The following is a 23511-nucleotide window of genomic DNA, read 5'->3' on the forward strand; positions in this document are numbered from 1 at the left end:
GGCAGTTCCCTGTCCCCTTACCTGAATTCTGTATTTTATATGCATTCAAATTTATGTATGAAGAAAAAAACTCAAAAGCATAGAATTACGAATGTAATAAAGTGTGATTCCTACACAGGAAAATGTGGCTGCTGACTGTTGTGGTACTACATGCAATTCATAGCCTGGTGGTCTCTATTTTGCCTTCTTTATTTTATTCAGATGGAAAGTAATTGCTTAAACATGATGCAAGAAATGGAAGATTTGTGTAAACTGCATTGTCTCAGTGTGGTTTTTCTACTCCACTCACCTCTTTCTCAAAGGGCCTGTGCTAGATTCATCACTTCCCATTGGGCTAAGAACATTCAGACTTTCTTGAAAATGGTAAATATGCTCTGTATTAGTTTGTTTATTTTTTGTTTCAATTGTGTGATATAAAGAAACCACAGTCATCTTCAAAACAGATTTAAAAAGGAATAATGGCAGCCCTTTGGGGACTTTAAAGGTTTAATGGCCCAAGTCATTTTCTTGCTAATTTCAACAACTCTGTTTGGTAATAATAACAAACAGCATGCTATATATCCAGTCTAAGGAAAAAACTCTCTATTTTCCTTCTTCCAGTTTCTGTCAAGATCAGGTTTTTGTGTTCTTAATTATGTGAGATTGGTAACCATTGTATTCTGCTCTTGAGAGGAATTAAAGATATAAATGTAATAGTTATTTTTGTCCATTACAGATATTACTTAGAGAATATTTGTAGACTGTAGGAAAATAGCAAAAACAAAAGAAAAACTTACCCAGGTACCCACTATTCAAGTCAATAACTATTAATATTTTGGTTTATTCTCTTAATTTTAAATGAATAAGTCTTTCTGTTATTTTTTGTTATTGTTTGAGACATTGGAATGAATATATATATTCATATTCATATATGACATTTTCTTCTCAAATATTTTTAGAAATTTTCTTTCATACTCTTGGTTAGCATAATTTTTTAGTGGCCACTATTTTTGTAATGGATGTACCATGGTTTACTCACCCATTCTTATATTGTGGAATATTAAGAGGGTTTTAATTGTTATAAATGCTGCTGCTATTCTCCTGGTTTTTGAGTGTAAGCCTTTTCCTTTGATTTGGGGATGTTGACTTAGACTTCATGCCCAGAAGTGGGATTAGTGGATCAATTTAAATGGAAAATTAAAAAAAAATTTTTTTTTAATGTTTATTTATTTTTGAGAGAGAGACAGACTGCAAGCAAGGGAGGGGCAGAGAGAGAGAGGAAGACACAGAATCCAAAGCAGCTCCAGGCTCCGAGCTGTCAGCACAGAGCCCAATGTGGGGCTCAAACTCACAAACCATGAGATCATAACTTGAGCCAAAGTTGGACATTCAACCAACTGAGCCACCCAGGCGCCCCTAAATGGAAAATTTTAGAGAATCTTGACACTTTTAGTCAAAATATTCAAGAAAAATATTTTAGAACCAATCAATTAGTAAGCTAGCCCCAAAATATTTATCTAATGTATATGCATTGTGTGACTCAATGGGGATACAGTGAGAAAAATAAGACTATATTTACCCATCTCCTCCTACCACTTTCATAGAGCTACATTTTGCAGGAAGACAGATACTGATTTTTTAAAATTAATATGAAGGAAGAATTACAGGATACTTTAGAGTCTGGTGATAAAAAGTCTCAGTTCAGTTAGAAAAGGATGGCTTCTTCCAAGAATTGAAGAGATGTGAAGTAATGCAAATATTGAAGGATGAGTAGGGATTGGCAAGTTGGTGAGAGGAAGGACACTGGATTCTAGGAGATGAAACAGCATGCGGGATCATCCTGACAATGGCATGATCAAGGAACTGGAATACAACTTGTAGAACTAGAATAGAAAGAGAAAGTGATAAAGCTGAAGAGATGGGTAAGAGACAAATCATATAGGTCTGTATAGGTCCTGTGAAGAGAATGTGGAGATTTAACTTTATCATAAGCACAATGAGAACCAACTGAATGATTGCAAAGAGATGAATGGCACTTTCATTAAAAAAAAATTTCTTCTGGGCGCCTGGGTGGCTCAGTCGGTTAGGCGTCTGACTTCAGCTCGGCATGATCTCACAGTCTGTGAATTAGAGCCCTGCGTGGGACGCTGTACTGAAACCTCAGAGCCTGGAGCCTGCTTCTGATTCTGTGTCTCCCTCTCTCTGCCCCTTCCCCTGCTCATGCTCTCTCTCTGTCACAAAACAAAACATTAAAAAAAAATTTCTGTGGCTTACAATGCAGAGAGTTCATTGTAGAGGTAAAAATGGATTTGGGGAAACCATTTGGGTGATTGTTACCTCAGTTGATATATGTGCTAATGATATTAGGGACTAAGGAAATGGTAAGTAGGGATGAATAGCAGTAGGCAATTTCAAGAATTATTTAAAGTATAAAATTAAGTTTAGTGTGGGCATGAGGAAAAGGGAGGAGTCAAATGACTCTAGATCTCTGGCTAGAGCATTTGTGGGGACAGTATCATTGTATGAAGTATAATTGCGAAGAAAGATTATGAATTCAGTTTTGGGAATATTGAGTTTATGTTGCCAGTGAAATATCCAAATGGAGATATCTAGTAGACAATTTGAAATACTGGTTTGGAGCTTAGTGGAGTGGAATAAGTTGGTGGTAAAGAATTGGGAATCACTAGCCTATGGATGTTAATTAATGCCATGGCGGTGGATAAACTTATTTTAGGAAAGACAAGAGGGCCTAGGACAGAGACCTGAGATACTCCAATATTAAATGGTTAGGGATAGATTGACACTAGCAAAAGACACTGAGAAGGAGCTGCTTAGATGAATAGAGCAGAAAGCTAAGACAATAGATTGTTGTGAAGGTCAAAGGAACTGGGATTTTCAAAAGGTGGTTGTGGTTAATAGTACCAAATGCTATGGAGGTTGAGGACCAAAAATACTACTTTGGGTTTAATGACATAGGACTCACTGTTGATTTTAATGAAGAGACATATTAATGGAGAGTCTAGAAGCAAAAATCTATGGTAGAGTGGGTTCAGTGGTGAATGGAAAGGAGAAAATAAAGGTGAAAATAAGTTTATATGTAACAGGTTGAGATTAAGGAAAGTGACACAGGATAAAATGGGATAGGAAAGTGTGTCTATTAGGAATGTTTTTAAAATGGCAAAGACAGAGCATGTTTAAATGCTGATCATAAAATTAAGAGAATAGGATGAAAATACAAGGAAAATAAGGTGAGAGGGGATAGGATCTAGAGTATATTCTTATACAGAGGGAGCAATGTTGCCATTTTTATAGGAGGCAATAAAGAAAGAACAGTGCAACATTGGCTGTGATAGAAGTTGTAGGATAACTTTGTTCCTATGTGCTGGTTCAATTTTCTTTGTGAAGTAGGAGACAAAGTCATATGCTGAATGTTGTGGCAAGGAAGCAAGCCCAGAAGTTTAGAACCAGGAAATATTTTGGAAATATTTATTGGGGAACTTAGGGGAGTAAACTATACTGAGAAACAGAGATACCATTCTGTCCTGCCTAGCACTTTTGAATGCTTATTTGAAGTTTTTGACAAAACAATTATAGTGGCATCACTTTGTATTATTGTATGATTTTGTTTTTCTGAAGTCGCAACAACAGGGCCACGGGCACAAGGAAAGCAACTAATTGGATGGTATGGAAAAAAGGGACAAGATAATTTAGGCACAAAAATGCTATTAGTGGATCTATACGGTTTGATGGAAAATAAAAAAGGAAAAGAGACTTTAGTATCTTTGCAAGAGGGTAGTAAAAATGATAGACTAGGAAACAAAGTTTCCTGGAGACAAACCAAATGGACTCTATTGGATAAGGAGAAAGTAGAGGAGCTGTAGAACTGGAGGTCCTGATATGATCAATAAAGAATTGTGAATGATCATTAGACAAAGTTAAAGGCATGGGTCAACAGGTGGGAGTGAGGAAGTATTCATCAGGGAGTGTGGCAGACGCTATTGTTGTTTCCTTATCTATGTCTCCCACTTACTTATTTTTCCGTCTTATTGTAAGTGCAACTCTCTGCCTGAAGGTTTTGTCTTCTTGATCTGAAATGCTGGGGTGTTCATGTTTCTCATGCCTTCCACCAATGACAGATGAGGAGTTGGTGGATGAAGACCCCAGCTTCCTTGTATCCAGGTTGAGATAACTCTGAAATGTAGTTAGGGATTCTTTAGGGATTGGGGAAAAATAATAATTGTTGGTCTATGTATAACAAATATTATTGAAAAAGACAATTACCATCTTCTGCCCCCACTATATCTCCCTCATAAAGTGTCCATGAGTTGAGGAGGGGGAGAGAGTTGGGGAATAAATGAATAGAATCACCATAAGCGGGGTGGGAAGGGCATGATAGAATCTTCCTAAAGTTTCAGGGGTCTGTGTATAAAAAGAAGCTGTGATTTAGTTCCCAGGAAAAAGACTGGGAGAAAGCTAGCCTCACCTAGGATACCTGTGGCTATGTATGCCAGGGAACTTGTCTGGAAAATGCAGTGTGTTGTCTAGGCATGAAAGTGTGGGAAATCTTCCCTATGCTTCCTGAGGGAAGGCATCTGAAAATTCCTGTAGGCTCTAAATGAGTCATGGTAGTTGATCGAGAGGGAAGGAGAACCTGTGATTCTTCACAGAGTTCTCAGAAGCCAGATGAGGGGATTTAAGTGGGAAATGAGATGGAAAAAAACCCTCTAAATTTGAAGACTATATTTCAGTAGACTAGGAATTCCATGGAACCAACTAGAGGCCAATCCATGGCCATTTGACCATTTAATCTCTATGGAAGAGATCTGGGACTATTGCCTGTATAGAATACTAAAGAGTGAGGTATAACTGGAGACAGCCATACTGAGTGGTAGGCACTTTTTTTTTTTTTTTTTTTTACTGAAATGAGGATGACACTTAGGTAACACTTCTGTCAACGTCTGGCATGGGAGATGCAGCTGAGACTCATGAAGGGAATTGATCTGAGTGTGACTAGGAAGTAATTGAATTGGATTTTACTTTGTAGTGCTTAGATTATATTTATTGAAATAGCATAATAGGGATGTAGGATCAACAATTAAAGTTAAGAGACAAATATTCATGATTGTTTATCTAGGTTTGTGTTTATGGGCATTTGCAACTGTTCTAACAGAAGTGTTACAAGGTTTTGTGTTGTGGTGAACACAAGATCATGTGGTTCTGCTGATGCTTTGGGGAGAAAATATTTTCCTATATCCCAAATCCCATTGGGGAATTTTTCTCTAGGTAAGTTTTAAATGTTTACGTATTTATTTTGAGAGAGAGAGAGAGAGAGAGAGAGAATCCCAAGAAGGTTCCACGCTGTCAGCGCACAGCCCCACAGGGAACTCGATCTCAAGGACTGTGATATCATGGCCTGAGCCGAAATCAAGTGTTGGATACTTATCCGACTGAGCCACCCAGGTGCCCCTCATTTATAGAGTTTTATAAGCAATTTTCTTTATGGACAATGGTCATTAGGTGAAAAGGATATTATAAAGTCTGTCTAAATTGTGGAATGTTCTAAGATGGCTCTGCAAGACATTGTGGTTGTACCTGATAGAAACCGTCATTCTTTAATTAGGATGGCATGGACTTCTGGGCAAGATAGGAATAGCTACCAGTTATTTTGCACCGGATTTATGTGTGTACTTTACCTAGCCTATTAACATATAATACTACTACTCTTATATCTTCATTTTACAAATGAAAAACTTGGGCTCAGAAAGGTTAAGTGGCCCATTAGCACAACTGAGTGATCGAGTTGGAGCTAACTTCATTTCTCTCCAGCCTCCAAATCTGTGCCCTTCCCACCATCCTCTGCTCTCTTAATGCGGGGAAACAACTGATTATCCCACAGTCAAGCATCCCTCTGTTCCTTTCTATTCTCCATGCTTCATTTTGGTAGCACCCAGTGACTGGAAGTGTAAATTCAGGTAGCCTCTGAAATGTTCACAAAGAAAGGCATGTTCTGAGGCCTCTGGAGAAAGCAGCTAAGCAAACTGAAGGGAGAGTTTAATGTTTACTCACATCTTGACACTTGGAGACCACATGGAGGCACCTCTTGTAGGAAGTGTATAAAATGAGGAATATTTGCTATACTATTTTCACACGTTACTGTGTACTTAGTAGTATTTTGTGAAAGGATTAGGTGGAGAGAACCTTACATGACAGTGGTTTTCCAAGTATGGTTCCCTTGACCAACAGCATCAGCATCACCTGGGAACTTCTTAGAAATGCAAATTCTTAGGCTCTACCCCAAACCTATTGAATCAATCTCTGGGGATGATGCCTAGTAGTCTGTGTTTTATCTGAAAATCTTTCCATGTGAGGCTTATGCTGAAGTTTGAGAACCACTGCTCTATGACTCTGTGGAGGTCTTTTTAGTATTTTATTATTGTTTAAATTACACTATAGGCAGGAGGCTCCTACTTTGATATTTATGATTTCTCATGAACCTTGGGCAGTCTCCCTAACTTATTTGGTCAAAACTAGGTTTTCAAAGCAGTAGCCCATAGCCACAAGTGGATATTGAGTGTTTGAAATGTGGGTAGTCTGAATTGAGGTGTGCTCTAAGTTTAAAAGAAACACCAGATTTCAAAAGAATTTAGTATGAAAAACACATAAACTATTTTGTTGATATTTTTACATGGATTACACATTGAAATGATAACATTTTGGATATGTCATGTTAGATCAATAAATTAATTTTGCTTTTTTTTTAAAATGTGACTTCTAGAAAATTTAGAATGAGATATATGCTGCTTGCCCATGTTATGTTTCTATTGGATACTTCTGGGGTCAGTTTCCACATCAACACAGATAAATAAATTGTTCATGTTCGGAAAGTGGTTTTATCATTGAGGGATTGTGGAGCAGAGAACACTCGGTTTTCCCCCTACTGAACTTTATTCCCCAAACGCTATCTTTGGCTGAAAAGATGACTAGGCTTTTACTCGCTGAGGTTGTCTACTCATGTCTACTCAGCTCTGAACTAAGTGTGGCCAGTGAAGACATTCTGCCTGTGTTAGACATGAAGATAACCTCACTGTCATAAACTCCACAAGAGCACACCAAAGTAGATGGAGCGGAATCTTTGAGTTTGAGGATTCAGCATCTTCCTTCCCCTGAACAAATGCCATATTTTAAATCCTCTTTTGACCTGAAAGTAAAACCAGAAAACATTAAAACCTCAGTAAAGAACAGAGGCGCATTTGAAAGCAGAAGTATTTCTGTAGCATTGGAACTATATCTGTGCATTAGTGTGAGGAAAAAAATTGTATTGAGTCCAACACAGGTTTCTGTGATTCAGAATAAGGAACGATGTTGAATTAATTTTTTGGTCAGTTTGGTTTTATTTTATGATCCAGTCTTTTTAGATATAAAGCATTCATCATTATCCAGCTCAAAAGGTCTTACATTTATAAGAATTGGAGGAACCTTGCCAACTTGCCTTTCATTGGATTATTGATGTGTTTGAAGTCGTATAATAGTTTATTGCTAGTATAGCAATTGTCAGTGACTTGGTTTTATTTCTAATTTTCAGAAAAAGTGGTGTGAATATTTCATCCTAAGTAATATAAACATTTTTCAATTTTGGAATCTGAATTTAATTCACCTTTGCGACTTAAGTGATGAGCTTTTGTTGAAGAATATTGCTTTTTACTATGAAAATGAAAATGTTGAAGGTACCATCTTAATATATTATAATAATTGTACTTTCACCCAGAGATAAACATTATAAAGAACTTAAAATTTCAAAATAATTTTCCTATATGTCCAACATATAACATAACAATTATTTTCCTCCCAATCTTTGTTTATACATGTATATAAGTTTTATTTAGTTGCAATCAGAGTGAATGTTATATTTTAAAAATTTTTAACTTAATATACTCCACAAGTATTCTTAGAAAAAATATGTGTTTGGGTATTTAGCATTTCTGGATCATTTTAACAGTTGAATTTTTCATTTAAATATATGCATAACATTTAAAAAAATATTTACTTTAATTAATATAACCAACCTATTACTATGAGATATTTAGGGAATTTTAATTTTTTCCCAAAGATAAAGCTGATTTATATATTTGGAAAAAAATAAAAAATTAAAATTTATTTTTCTTTCTTTGAATTATTTTCTTAGAATAAATTTTCTGCTGTTTCTTAATAGCCAAAAGGGGGAAAAAAACATGTTTTAAGAGAGCTATAGCCTATTGTACACTATTGAAACTTATTTGACCTCTAGAATTTGGTTCCTACACATAGCAAACATTGGAATGAGTTAACTGCATTTAAGTTTAGCAACCCTCTGCAAATTTTCTCATCTCTGAAAAATGAGCTTTATTCAGTTTTATTGGTTGTAGAAGTTATATGTGGCATAACCTTTTTTAACCTTATAAAATTGATATCCACAGTTATTGTTAGCTAAGACAGTTGTAATCTTAATACTTAGCTATCAAATAGGAAAACAAGATAATTTGAAAATCTATAGTCACATTAGGGACCATATTCATTTAGGTATCGTGTGGAACTCACTGAAAATTTCACTGTTTGAGAAATATTTCAGAACTCTATGAATTTAGTAAAAATGTGTCCTTCTCTATATATAGGAATGACTTTTAATGTTTAGTACTTTTAAATATTATATAGGCCTACATTTGAATTTGGGAGATGTCATTATGAAGGATTATGAACATCTCTGGAATACTGTGTCAAAGTTGGTCAGAAAGTTTTCTGTTGGAAAGCCATTTCCTCTGAGAACAACAAAACTTTCTTTTCTTGAAAAGAGTCCATCACCAATCAAAGGTAATAAATCTATAAATTAATTTGAAATGACAGTTCAAGTCTCTGAAAATGTTTTGAATGCACCACTAACTAAATGCTACAGGTCTAAATTATTTTCTGACACTATGCATTTTAATAATAAGTTACCTCTCACTCTATCATTGGGGTTATATATATATATGTTTTGTGTGTGTGTGTGTGTGTGTGTGTGTGTGTATATATGTTTTGCTCGTAACTAATTGTTGCCAGTTAAAAAAAAATGCCAGTTATATGTGAGTTTCATTTCTATCAATATGGCGGTATAAATCAGGTAAAAAAATCTCTTTCGGGAAACAATCGAAATGCTGGTCAGACACACCAAACATCTTTTTGTATTATCACAGCTAAACTCAAAAAAATAGAAGGGAAATTCCAGGAGTCAAAAATAAAGGGAGAGGCTGATCTCTGGGTAATTCAAAATGAATTACTCTGATAATTTTTAATTATAAGTCCATCTTCCCAAGAATCTGTGGTTTCAATTACATTGTAAGTAGGGTCAAGATAACACTAAGCCAGATAAATAAGGTGATCAGAAGAATCTGGTACATTCTCTGTAGGGGAAAAACATCATAAGGCCTGGTTTTACAGGATACATGTTTTACTCATACTCTGACAAATTTGAGTACAAATACAAATTTATAAAACAACAGAGGAAATAAACTGCTAAGAGAAACAATAAGCTATGGAACTAGAATAATTTTGTAATTATCAAAAGTAGAATATACTATATACATACTTAAAATGCTTAAAAAAATAAAATATGAAATTTGAAACATGAGAAATAAAGTAACCAAAGTTGTAGAAATGAAAATATTGTCAATAGATAGGTTAAAAAGCTGATTGGATATTGCTAAAGAGAATGTGTGAACTAGAAATAGATCAAAAGAATTACACTTCAAAATAGAGATGACCATGTTATATACCTTAAGCTTATACAATATTATATGTCAGTTACATCTCAATAAAGCTGGAAAGAACTTAAGAAGAAAAAAAGAAATAAGAGATGAAACAATAAAAAAAGATATGTCAAAAAAGAAGATATAATGAAGAAGTCAAGCCTTTCATTCATTTGGAGATTCACAAGGAAAGAATGAACCAATGTGGGTTAGACAATATTTGAGGAGATCGTGGCTGGGTATTGCCTGGATTGATGAAAGACAAGAATTGCACATATAAGGATGTATGATGAATCCCAAGTGGGCTAAATTAAACATAAGCACGTATATACTCATAGATAAAAACACACACTGGATACAATATAGTAACGCTGTAGAATACAAAAAAATAAATATCTTAACAAGAGTTAAAGAACAAAAATTAGTCTATGATACACTACCCTATAACAATGATAGAAATCAGAATATAGTGAAATTACATATAATTCTTAAAATATCATTTAAGAATGAAGAAATAATTCACCATTGTAAGAAATACAAAAACGAATTTATCCATCATCATAGCATCACAGAAGATGTTTCCATACGATTGAATTTCAGGAAGAATAAAATGTCCCCCTAAGGAATATGAGAAGGAAAGCTAATGGGAATTTGGGATGTGTTGATATATTTCCAAATATGGGGGAAGAATATATATACTTTTATATCCAGATGAGTTTCACCAGGACTTAAAATTTTTTTTTTATCTTTAAAAAAATTTTTTTTAACGTTTATTTATTTTTGAGACAGAGAGAGACAGAGTATGAACAGGGGAGGGGCAGAGACAGAGGGAGACACACAATCTGAAACAGGCTCCAGGCTCTGAGCTGTCAGCACAGAGCCCGACGCAGGGCTCAAACTCACGGACCGTGAGATCATGACCTGAGCCAAAGTCGGACGCTTAACCGACCAAGCCACCCAGGCGCCCCAAGACTTAAAATTAAAAAAAAAATTTTTAAGTGTTTATTATTTTCGAGAGAGAGAGAAACAGAGTGCGTGTGGGGAAGGGGCAGAGAGAGCAGGAGACAAAGAGTCCCAAGAAGGCTCCAGGATCTGAGCTGTCAGCAGAGAGCCCAAAGCAGGGCTCAAACCCATGAACTGTGGGATCATGACCTGAGCTGAAGTCAGACGCTCAACCAACTGAGCTACCCAGGCACCCCTCACCAGACACAGACTATTGAGTGCAAGTAATTTATTGATCCCAGGAAGAGCAAATAAGGAAGTGGTTAGGTAAGATCGGGAAGAGAACAAAACCAATGTAGGACAGGCTACTGGTTTCCACTGTGGGTAACTACAGGTAGATTTCACTGAGAATCTTAGAATGGTGTACAAACCACCTCAGAGATGTCTCACCTGAAGAGACTGGGGCATTTACTGTGAAATTCTTGTCATGTTTTTGGCTGAGGGTTATCTCTGGAGCAGTGGAGACCCAGCACTTCTGGCCTTCTTCACATGGCTGTAAGAAGAAAAGTGCTCTGGCAGAGACTTGGAGGAGGAAGATGTCAGGCAAACACAGAACAGTGAACACCAAGGGATTAACAGGCACAGCAATAGCAGCTTACCTAGAATTATGAACCAGATAGTAATAAAAAAGCATTTATTAGCCAAATATTATATATAGGATATATGTGTGTTATGTACGGTATCTATCAAGTTTATGTGTATATATAGAAATACATATACACATATATATCTATACATGGATATCAAAGAGCATGTAAGAAAATACTGTAATGATACCAAATTTCATTTCCCCTAACTTCTTTTTTATTTCATTTTCTTAAAAGTATTTATAGGGTAGATATCTGAGTAAGAGTTCCATATTCAAATTCCTTATAATGGGGGAAAATAAAAGGAATAAAAAGGACACAGGTATTTTTCTACTTACTTACCTATGTGCCTAAATGCTGCCTATTTCGTTATACTCTGCTATGTTCCAAAATGTTTTAATGTGGGTAATAGCTGTATGGGAAGGTCTGGAATTGATAAATGTAAATAAAATAAATGAAAAATGGTTTTTAATGTAAAACTTTACAAAATGATGTATAATATTCCTGTATGAAAGTTTCACATTTTACAATGTCTTCATTTTTTTTTTTTACTTCTTTACAGATACTTCCAAGGAAAATATTCCTAACTTGGGTTTTATTCCAATGTCATGTGAATTGGTTGATAAGTTTGTTGGTGACATTTTGAAAGATTTGCCTTTCTTAAAGAGGTATAAGAACAGAAATGTCTCAATAAATGATTGGGTGGACAAATGATTTACAACAAATGTTGCAATTCTATGAAGTGCAACAGATTAAATGGAATATATTAGATGCAATATGTGTTTGTAATACCGAATGAGTTTAATAGCAAATTTATCAGTGTCTTTGATCTTAACTAGGTTAAAATCAACATGGTTTAAAAAAATTTTTTTAATGTTTATTTCTTTTTGAGAGAGAAAGAGAGACAGAGCATGAACAGGGAAGGGGCAGAGAAGGAGGGAGTCAGAGGATCCGAAGCAGAGTCTAGGCTCTGTGCCGTCAGCACAGAGCCCAACGCAGGGCTTGAACTCACGAACCACGAGATCATGACCTGAGCTGAAGTCGGTCACACTCAGCCACCCAGGTGCCCCCAAATCAACATGGTTTTAATCTTAGAGTAAAATTACTCCAGCTGGGGTTGCCTGGGTGGCCCAGTCGGTCAGGTGTTTGACTCCTGACTTTGGCTCAGATCATGATCTCACAGTTGGTGAGATCAAGCCTTGCAACTGGCTATGCGGGCTGTGCAGAGTCTGCTTGGGATTCTTTATCTCCCTCTCTCTGCCTTCCCCTGTCAATGCATGTGCACATGTGCAGCTCTCTTTTTCTCTCTCAAAATAAATAAATAAACATTTTTTAAAAAGTACTCCAGCTGGATGTTTTTAATTAATGGATCAATAATGAATATTTGTTGATGTTGACGGTACTGTTAGACATGTTGGCTAGATTCTGGGTTCTTAGGCACCTAATAAACTGCTTTTTGGATTCTAACACCCACATCATCTTACAGAAAGAGGAAAGGTGGCTGTGATTTTTTAAAAATATTAAAAAATGAAATCTAAAAAAATGAAATCTGTGCTGTGTTCTGTTTGGAAGCATGAAATTTAAAATATGCATATATTTCTTTTTGTATCATAGCGATGATCCTGTTGTAACTTCACTGGTTAAACAAAAGGAATTTGATGAACTTGTGCATTGGCATTCTCACAGACCGCTTAGTGATGATTATGACAGGACAAAGTGTCAATTTGATGGTGAGTACTGTGACTCTGGTGAAATAAATTAAAATCAATTTCAGTTTCTGCTTTTTATTTTGTAATGAAAAATTATCAGGTTAGGAGCCACAGTTATACTTCTTTTTTTTTCTTTAATTTTTTTTGAGAGAGAGCTCATATGCATGTGCACGCAACTGGGAGAAAGACAGAGTGAGAGGCAGAGAGAGAATCTTAAGCGGACTCAGGGTTTGATTTCACAAGTGTGAGATCATGACCTGAGCTGAAATCAAGAGTCAGATACTTAACTGACTGAGCTACCCAGGCACCCTATAAGTTATATTTCTTGAATAATGATAGTCTACAAGGTATTTAGATGTATGACAGTAAAGATGGTAATGAAGAAGTCCCACTTCGTTTACTGATAGTCATAGGTACACAGGTATGCAGATGTCCTAGGAAGTGAACCAATCCTGCATTTGTCCCCATAAAAATTAGAAGCTGTTTTAAAGAAATATGGTTTATAGTTAAAATGCCTGTGTATTCCTTGAAGTTCAAAACACCAAGGCCATAGTCTTTCAAGCAATTTCAGCTGCTTTTACATCACCCAGTTGATTCTGTGTACCATGTTCTAGCATTTTATGTACCTTCCTGCTGAGGACGGTTAGAACTGCAAAAAGAGGCCCATGAGATCACTAACAGTAGATCCATAGAGATCGAATTAGGGATCTTGTCTCATTGGTTCCCTTGTCTTCATCTCACTTTTGTCTATCCTGATGCTTAACCTCCACCCTTCTTCAAGTTGACAAAACTTACAGAAGAATTGAGGAGTGTGCATAGTAAGCTCGCTCATATGAAATACTTGTCAGTCTGCGTTTATAAATGGCTACTAAGATCCTGAAAGATGTGGGGGGGGGTCTTTTAGATTAACCATTAATATCCTTCAAAGTGGTTTAATTTGATATATGTAGATATAGACACAGAAAAATTAACCAGCTTAATTATTGTCTAAATTGTAGCTTGTTTTGGGTGTGGGAGCAAGTCATACCTTGATTGTTGGGATTTCCTGTGTCATTGGATTTTTCCATAGTGAAAGTATTCTTCAACTGCTAAACTGTTGGCTCTGCAGCTATGGTTGGAGTAAGGATTTTCCTATCAAGTGATGCCAGAAGCCAGAATATCTAAGATGGATATATTCTAGATTTTGCCCCTACCTTCTTCTTAAACTCATTCACAGGGCACATAACAGAGGTAATACCTAGAATCTGTCATTCTTTGTAGCATCCTAATATTTGCTTTGGGAAGTAGACAGTGAAAGAGTGTTTTGTCACTTCTGTCCTTTAAATAAAGTAAGGAATTATTCCATAGACAAGATTTAGCCTGACTTAAGATTCCCGCTTTAACAAAACTAAATCAGACTAAATTACTATTCCAAACTAAAAAGTACATGTGTGCATGGGATGGTATGAAGAATTAGTGAGAATGTTACTGAAAAAAAATAATAGTTTTACATTTCAAGTCTTTTCTTTTTCAGAAAAATCTAGAGATCCTCGTTTTCTTAGGTCTGTGCAGAAGTATCATGTTTTTCAACGATTTTATGGGAGCTCATTAGAATCAGTCTCTCCAAAAGTTGTTGTAACTCAAGCTGTCAAGCCAAAGAGTAATTTCAGTGTACCCAAGAACAAAAAGGCACATGTAGGTTCTATTAATTCTATCACATTTAAAACTTTTTTTTTCCTTTTCTTAAGTTGATATTTGTTCAATTCCTTTGGTAGTTTCTTTCCATGCTATGCTTTTTCTTTTTATATATGATCATTGGATTATTTATTATTTATTTGCTAAGAAAGTCTAACCTCCATATAAAAGGTTATATATGGTGCATTGTGCATAATAAAATATATATATGTATTTGGAAAAGAATATAAGATATTAAGTTACTAAAGGCTTGGATTTAGAAATGTTGAAGTAAAATAAAAAATATAGTTCTTTGGGAGTTCTGGTCTATGATGACAATATAGGAATTTCCTGAAGTCACCTCCTCCTATAGACATAATGAATTTACAGAGACATACAGAAGAATTCTCCATGAAGACAATCCAGAAACTAGAGAAAGAACTCCTACACATTGAACAAATGAGAAAAAACCCACAATGAAACAGGTAGAAGAGGCTGAGACACATTGTCGCCAAAAACACCACCACTGGTGCAGAGACACAATTGGGAGAGAACTCACAAGTCTTCAGTTTTTCCCTCAGGAGGAAAGGATTGGGACCAAAATTTTGGGTCTAGCACCCCAACATTTTAGTTCCACCTGAGGAATGAGCCTCCCTAAAACATCTAGCTTTGAAATGCCAACAAAGCTTGCATCCACAAGACCCACAAGACTTTAGCCTGGCTATCTCCCCAGGGCTCAGCACAGAGGCAGCATACCAAACTGCTTATTCCCTATCTTTCTCCGAAAGAGGCTGATTTGCATACTTTAAAAGCAGGGAAAGAGGACTATAAGCATTGTTCTAGAGAAAACTATCAAATCACAAAGGAAGAGAAAAAGAGAAGAGAAGAATAAAGTCAGAAAAAAATTAGTGGCAATAGTAAGTCAATACCTATTAACAGTTAATTTAAATATAAATGGCCTAAATTCTCCAATCAAAAGACATAGAATGGCTGAATGCACACTAATACTAATACTAATATTAATATTTCATTTATAATTGCATCAAAATATCTAGACATAAATTTTACCAAGGAAGTAAAACACCTGTGCTCTGAAAACTATAAAACATCAATGAAAGAAATTGAAAGTGACAAAAAAATGGAAAGATACTCCATGCTCTTCTATTAGAAGAATTATTGTTGTCAAAATGTCCATACTACTCAAAACAATATACAGATTTAATGCATTCCCTATCAAACTACCAACAACATTTTTCACAGAACTAGAACAAATAATCCTAAAATTTGTATGGAACCATAAAAGACCGCAAATAGTCAAAGTAATTTTGAAAAAAGAACAAAACTGGAAGTATCACAATATATACACAAGATATACTACAAAACAGCAAGATATTGGCACAAAAACAGACACATAGATCAATAGAACAGAATAGAGAGCCCAGAAAGAAACCCACACATATATGGTTGTTTCAGGAAAAAGGAGGCAAGAATATATAATGGGGGGAAAGACAGTTTAATAAATGGTGCTGGGAAAATTGGACATCTGCCTGCAAAAGAATGAAAGTAGACTCCTACCATATAACATGCACAAAAATCAACTCAAAATAAAGACTTGAATAAAAGACCTAAAACCATGAAACTCCTAGAAGAAAATGGGGTAACTGCCTTGGCATTGTTCTTAGCAATGATTTTTTTTTTTTTTTTGTATTTGACATCAAAAGCAAAGGGAACAAAAGCAAAAAAAAAATAACTGAGGTTACATCAAACTAAAAGCTTCTGTATGCCAAAGGAAACCATCACTGAAATGAAAAGGCAGTCTACTCTATGAGAAGATATTTGCAAAATCTATCTCTAATAAGGGGTTAATATCTAAAATATCTAAAGAACATATTAATAGCAAAACAAACAATCTGATTAAAAATGGGCTGAGTACTGAAAAGAATTTTTTTTTCAAAGAAGATATATGAATAGCCAACAGGTACATGAAAAGGTGCTCAACATTACCAATCATCAGGGAAATGCAAGTCAAAACCACAACGAGATGTCATCTCAGACCTATCGGAATGGCTGTCATGAAAAAGGAGGTAACAAGTGTTGGCAAGGATTTGGAGAAGGGAGAACTCTTGTGTACTGTGTGTGGAAATGTAAATGGTACAGCTACTATGAAAACAATATGGAGGTTACTAAATTAAAAATAGAACTACATAGGAAGTACCAATCCACTTCTGGGTATATATCATAGGAAATGAAAACAGACTATAGAAGAGTTTTTATTTTCATAGCCAATTTTATTGTTAGTGAGATCATCCAATTACGACTTTTTCTCTCTCATTTAGGGCTAGCAAGAAGGTTCTGTGTTTTTTGTTTTGTTTTTTTGAGAGATGTTATAAAGTAGAGAGTTTGCAAAAATTCTTATTACATACTATAAGATATGAAGACTGGAAAAAAATCCCATTTTTTTCTTTTATGTCATTAGTAATTAAATAAATTCTCTCATTGGGACTAAACACCCTCAACATTGTGTAAATGTGCTTTTGTAGCAACTGTTCAGTAAGTCTGCATATTCAAGATATAATAAGCATTGTGTATGGCAAAGGGCCAAAGGTCACTCTTATTGAGAAAGAACCATGCTGAGTTAACCCACTTGGTAGATGAAAACATTGGGACACCTCAAATAATATTGATTAGAATTAAGTATTGAGAAGTGTGGCAACTAATATTGACTTTATTATAGGCAAAGTTTAGATATTAGTTTCATGACTAACCTGAGTAGTGGGAGGTTTATCAGAATTTTCTTGTCAATACATTCTCCAATTTGAATTTTTAAAAATATTTATTTATTTTTGAGAGAGAGAAGAGAGAGAGAGAGAACACAAGAGCAGGGAAGGGGCAGAGAGAGGGAGACACATAATCTGAACCAGGCTCCAGGCTCTCAGCTGTCAGCACAGAGCCCGACGCGGGGCTGAAACTCATGAACCCTTAGATCATCATGATCTGAGCTGAAGTCGGATGCTTAACCGACTGAGCCACCCAGGTGCCCCTACAATTCTCCAATTTGTTTTTTGCAGATTAATAAATTGGGTTGGTGAAAGTATAGTAAAGTGGGTCCATATTGTATTTAATCCATTACAGGGAGAGCAGCAGGAACAAATGCAGGAAACATGAAAAAACAATGGCCTGATGTTTCTGATCTACACCACTTGAAATCTGCAAAATTATTTGTGGAGAGGCTTTTTAGTCTTAAATTTAATTGTCATAAATTTTCAATTAACAGAGGCTTTAAGAAACAGATACTAGGAAAAAAAAGGAAACAGATACTGAAATTAAAGTTGTTCCTATTCAAGAATGGGATGGTTGTCAAAATAATCAATATAGACTTAAAAATATTCTCCCATATGTGAAATTTAATCTTGGGATATTTCCAACTTCTTTTATGGTATGTTGGTTTTTTGTTTTCCTTTTTGGTCAGGAGACCAAGGCTGAAATAATTACTAGAGAGAATAAGAAGAGGTTATTTGCTAAGGAAGAACAAAAAGAGGAGGAAAAATGGAATGCTCTGTCATTTTCCATTGAAGAGGAAATGAAAGAGAACTTAAACTCTGGAATAAAGAACCTGGAAGATTTTTTAAAATCATGTAAAAGTAACTCTGTGAAATTTCGAGTTGAAATGGTTGCGTTAACTGCCTGCTTGAAAGCGTGGAAAGAACAGTGTCGCGGTAAAGGTATGTGACTCTATATTTTTTGCTTTGATAACTGGAGAATTAATAAAATAAGGTAATGATAATGGATGTCATTTATTAACTGGAAATTTGTGTTAGAAGCCTTAGATGCATTATGTGATTTTATCCTTACAAAATTCCTCTAAGTCTTATTACTTCTTTTATCAGTGAGCAGTGAAATCTCAGAGAGAGTCTAAGTAGCAAATATAGAGCACATTCCTAAACAAAATCAAATCAAATCAGTCAAAGATAGGCTTAAGAGTAACTACTTCCAAAATTGTGCGCATAGTCAAGGGAACCAACAATGACGGTGAGGCTCCCTGGGAGAATCTGTCACTCATCTTTGATATCTGAAGTGCAAGCATTTTCTTGCTAGGTAAAACTAAGGATTATGTTTGCTGAGCATGTTTGAATTCTTCCAAATGTTGCTATTGCTTGCATGTGCTCTACTTTGCGATTTCTGTAGAATGTGGTAGAATAAAAAAGAAGAGACAAGAAGAGGAAGATAAAGGAGAAATAAAACTGGGTAGAGACATATAAATTGATAACAGGTGAATGATCATGTGCCATAATAGCTCCAAACTGACAATTCTTCCTAGTAAACCTACGTGATCTGTCCGGTTTGAGCATCTCCACACTTGAATCCATTTAACACATGGTTGCCAGGTTCTTTTTTTTTTTTTTTCCTTCTACTCTTGTTCTGCTAACTTCAATCTCCTTTAACATAGTCAGCCTTTCATTGTGGATTCTGTCACAGTGAGAAGCATAAGATTTGGCTTATATATTTCTCCCTAAACAACATGTTGTATCAGAATTTGCAGTTGATTGCTACTAAGAAAGATCAGAATTCAGTGGCTTACTCTCCTGAGGGTAAGAATTCTATATTGAATTTGTTTTGTAGTCTCTTACAGTATTCAGTGGGTGTTTGGTAATATTTGTTAGATAGCTAAAATATAAGCTTATTGGAGAAAAGGCGAAATTAAAAACAGCCCTAACATGGTAAGTATGGAAAGATTAGAAGTGTGGAGGAATAAAAAGGATATTTATAACTATAAAGAAATGAAGAAGAATTAGCAAAGTCTGTATCTGGCAGTTGTAACAGACTGATTGAATTGACAGCCTCCAATGATTACACCAAATAGTTATCTGTGGTCAATAATAGAATTCAATAAATGTTGCAGTTTTTAACCAGATCTTTAAAGTCATCTAAATATTTTTCTTTGACCACGGTAGAGCTCACATGAAAATAATAGGTGGAGAAAAGATTTGTTGTTCCCCAGAACTCTTATACAACCTTGAACTTTAACAATCTTCTTTCTATCATGAACTATAAGATTTTTCTTTGTCTCTGTTACTTGCATAGCTATTTCCCGGTTACCCATGGAGATGATGAAGTGGGTATAGCTGCACTTTTATTACATTTTTCCTAGTCCTCTTTATTCCAAAACCTTTGTTAATGTTAAGATAGTGAATTTAACTAGGTCAGATTGATAGCCTGGATGACTAATCTTGGATAATCAAACATTACTTTTGATGATCTTTGTATGTTGTTTATTGTTTGCTAAGGTGAAAGCACAAAAGATTTAAGTATAGCTGTTCAAATGATGAAAAGGATCCACTCCTTGATGGAAAGATACCCAGAACTTTTGCAGGAGGCAGATCAGCAACTCATAGCCAGATGTCTGAAGTACTTAGGATTTGATGAATTGACAAGTTCTTTATATCCAACCCAGGTAATTTTCAGAATAGCTCCATTTTAATAGAATAATTATTGGGTATACATAAAGTATCTTGCAAATTAAGTCACCTCTTCTAGATTTTTTTTTTATACTGACAGTATTTCCTCCAAGTTCAAAGTCATTTACTAGTGATTCAGCTGCCTGTACTTGAGATAATCTAGAATTAGAAAATTGATACAAATGCTTGTCTGGACAAACAGACTAACTGCCAGGTAATTTCTGCAAAGCCTTAAAACTAATCCTGTGTTTAATTCTAGCAAACAGTTTAAAAACTATATAGTAATTATTTAATTGTCTTTAAATATATTAGATTGTAGCTATAAATACCATAATGGATATTTGAAAATCTTGATGTTTATCAATATACTCACAGTTAAGATAATGATTTAGGTGGTAAAGAACTTGTTCAATAAATATTACAAAACTGAAAATGTGGTAAAATACTTTTCTCATAAAAAGTGCTCAGTAATAAATATTTTAATTATTTAAACAATGTTATAGTTTAAAATCACTTTCCAAATGGACTTTTGAATTAATATAGGTTGTAGGAGATGACATAAAGGAGAAGAAAATGGATAAATATTCAGTTGGCATGGGACCAGTTCGGTTTCAACTACAATACATGGGCCATTATTTGATACGAGATGAGAGAAAAGATCCAGATCCCAGAGTTCAGGATTTTATTCCTGACACGTGGCAGGTAATAATTGAATGAAACAAAAATTTTATTTTATTTGTATTTTATTATTAAATGTTATCTCAGAAACTTTTCATTATTGTGGCTTTACATCTTATATTTGGCATGAACTTAATATTGAGTCCTGTCATTTAAAATTATTTCGTCATTGAAAATGTCATTGGTAAATTCTTTTTCGCTTAAAGGGAAATTTTCTTTTCATTCATTTTTTTGTATATTGACCATTGCCTAGGAGGTACTTTGATGAATTCACATATATATTTTTAAAGTTGTCTGTGTGTCATCCAGTTGTATCATTGAGGAGCAATCTCTGTGTTTTCCCTGTGTCAATAGGATTTCACATGTAAATGTGCAGAATTTTGGTAGTTTAAATAGTACAGCAATTGTTTAGATATTTACATGCTACACATGTCACCATAGTAGTCATTCTTCTATAAATAAATGTAAAATTGATGGATATAAAACTTAGAATTAAATGGTGTGGTTCTGCATAGATTGGACTAAAAAAATTGCTGATAAATTGAACATGTTTACCTATAAAAGTGCAATTTCATAGGTTCAATCAAACAGACTTCCAGTTCAGAATATGACTTTATCTTAAGAAGTTGTGGTTTATATATACAATGGAATACTGCTTGGCAGTGAGAAAGAATGAAATATGGCCTTTTGTAGCAACATGGGTGGAACTGGAGAGTGTTATGCTAAGTGAAATAAGTCATACAGAGAAAGACAGATACCATATGTATTCACCCTTATGTGGATCCTGAGAAACTTAACAGAAGACGGTGGGGGAAGGGAAGGGGAAAAAAAAATGTTACAGAGAGGGAAGGAGGCAAACCATAAAAGACTCTTAAATACTGAGAACAAACTGAGGGTTGATGGGGGGTGGGGCGGAAGGGGAAAGTGGGTGATGGGCATTGTGGAGGGCACTTGTTGGGATGGGCACTGGGTGTTGTATGGAAACCAATTTGACAATAAATAATCATATTAAAAAAACAGAATATGACTTTATCTTATATTGATGATGGTGGGATATCTTAAAAAACTCCCCCCTCCTTTTCAGTAATGAGAGGACTAGTTCCTTACTTTAGTGCAGGACACAAAGCAGCCAGATGCTCTCCATTAATCCCCTGCACATTTCAATTCTTTTGATGTACACTTTGAGGTGTGGCCCAGAGTGGACCTAGATGAAGAATGTGCGGACTGAGTGAGGTTTGGGATGTTTTTCCATCTTCTGCCAAATCATATGATTTTTTGATTATTCATCATTTTGATGAATAAAAGCATAAACTGAGGGGATGAAAATTTCACATGCCCTCCAAAGGAGGGATCTGGTATTCTTCTATATACAAAGTAAAAGATAACTGGTAAAATTATGAATGGTTGATTTTTTTCTCCTCAGCTACCTTTTCACCATCATAAAAAATACATACTGGTTAGTTCTTAGAGCTTCATTTTTCAAAGCCTTTGGAGAAGAGCTGTATTTAGTCAATGACAAATACTTAGAAAAAAAAAATCTTCCCAATGACAAGATACTTTCTTCAGTCTCAGTCTCCATTTTTCACACACAAACCTACCTCCGGATGCTCAAAAGCATAACAATTCTCTCTTCTGAGAGAATGCCGCGAGTTCTTCAGACTTTCCTGTTATGTTTCTTCATGTGTTTTCAACTCCCAGTTATTCCATTTGAAGTTCAGAAAAATATTGGAAGTGTATTCATATATTTGTTTTGGTAACATGCTGTTCCTGTTATCCACATGAATGGTGTTCTGAACCCTGCAGCGTGAACTCCTGGATGTTGTGGATAATAATGAGTCAGCAGTGATTGTTGCCCCAACGTCCTCGGGCAAAACCTATGCTTCCTACTACTGCATGGAAAAAGTGCTGAAGGAGAGCAATGAAGGGGTGGTCGTGTATGTTGCACCAACAAAGGTAGTGCTCACGTGACTTGAATTTTCTCTTTCATTCCTGAACCTCCTCTTTTAAAATAATGCATCTAGTCACGCGGTGAATCTATTTCACTTTTTGTTATTTATTTATTTTCCAGTCTTCTTAATCTATAATTGGCATATAACATTATTGTGTTATTTAAGGTGTACCAAACATAATTTGGTATGTGTATATTGTGAAATGATTGCCACTCTGAGCTTAGTTAACGCCCATCACCTCATATAGCTACAAACTCTTTTAGTGATGAGAACTTTTAAGATCTATATATACTCTTAGTAACATTCAACTATGCAGTACAGTATTGTTCAACATAGTCACATGCTCTACATTACATATCTACTACTTATTTTAAAACTGGAAGTTCATACCTTTTGTCCACCTTCACTCATTTCATCCATCCCCTCTTACCCCTACCCTCTGATACCCACCAATTTATTCTCTGTTTCCAGAACTTTCACTTTGTTTTTTGACCCGCATTTTCCCCTGCCAGTTTCAGAGGCCAAAATAACACTTTTCTTAGAGCCATTGTGAGGAAAAAGTCTGGTCTTGGGATTTTGTCATTCAGCATTATATTTGAATCGAGAGAAGCACCCACACTTTGCTGGGCAATGTTGAGTCTCTTAGGAATCTAATACTGCCTTTCCAGAATTTATGAGATTGATCTAATCTGCTGTTGGGCATTTGTGACTGGCCTGTTTCTCAAGCCAGATTGTTTTGC

The 23511-nt window shown here is 35.2% G+C and overlaps 1 protein-coding gene across 3 annotated transcripts in view; it reads left to right on the forward strand.

Moving 5' to 3' along the window:
* Positions 1-23511, forward strand: part of LOC125164137 (probable ATP-dependent RNA helicase DDX60) — a 107062-nt gene that overhangs the window by 17174 nt on the left and 66377 nt on the right. For all 3 annotated transcript variants that reach the window (XM_047856645.1, XM_047856647.1, XM_047856646.1), the window contains 10 exons: positions 202-363; positions 7562-7703; positions 8668-8823; positions 11889-11994; positions 12941-13056; positions 14549-14709; positions 18158-18410; positions 19974-20140; positions 20688-20846; positions 22626-22775. In XM_047856645.1, the coding sequence (XP_047712601.1) occupies positions 202-363; positions 7562-7703; positions 8668-8823; positions 11889-11994; positions 12941-13056; positions 14549-14709; positions 18158-18410; positions 19974-20140; positions 20688-20846; positions 22626-22775 (1572 nt within the window). The remainder of the gene's footprint in view (positions 1-201; positions 364-7561; positions 7704-8667; positions 8824-11888; positions 11995-12940; positions 13057-14548; positions 14710-18157; positions 18411-19973; positions 20141-20687; positions 20847-22625; positions 22776-23511) is intronic.

Source organism: Prionailurus viverrinus, chromosome B1 (assembly GCF_022837055.1).
Source record: "Prionailurus viverrinus isolate Anna chromosome B1, UM_Priviv_1.0, whole genome shotgun sequence".
In the NCBI taxonomy this organism is placed as follows: Eukaryota; Metazoa; Chordata; class Mammalia; order Carnivora; family Felidae; genus Prionailurus; species Prionailurus viverrinus.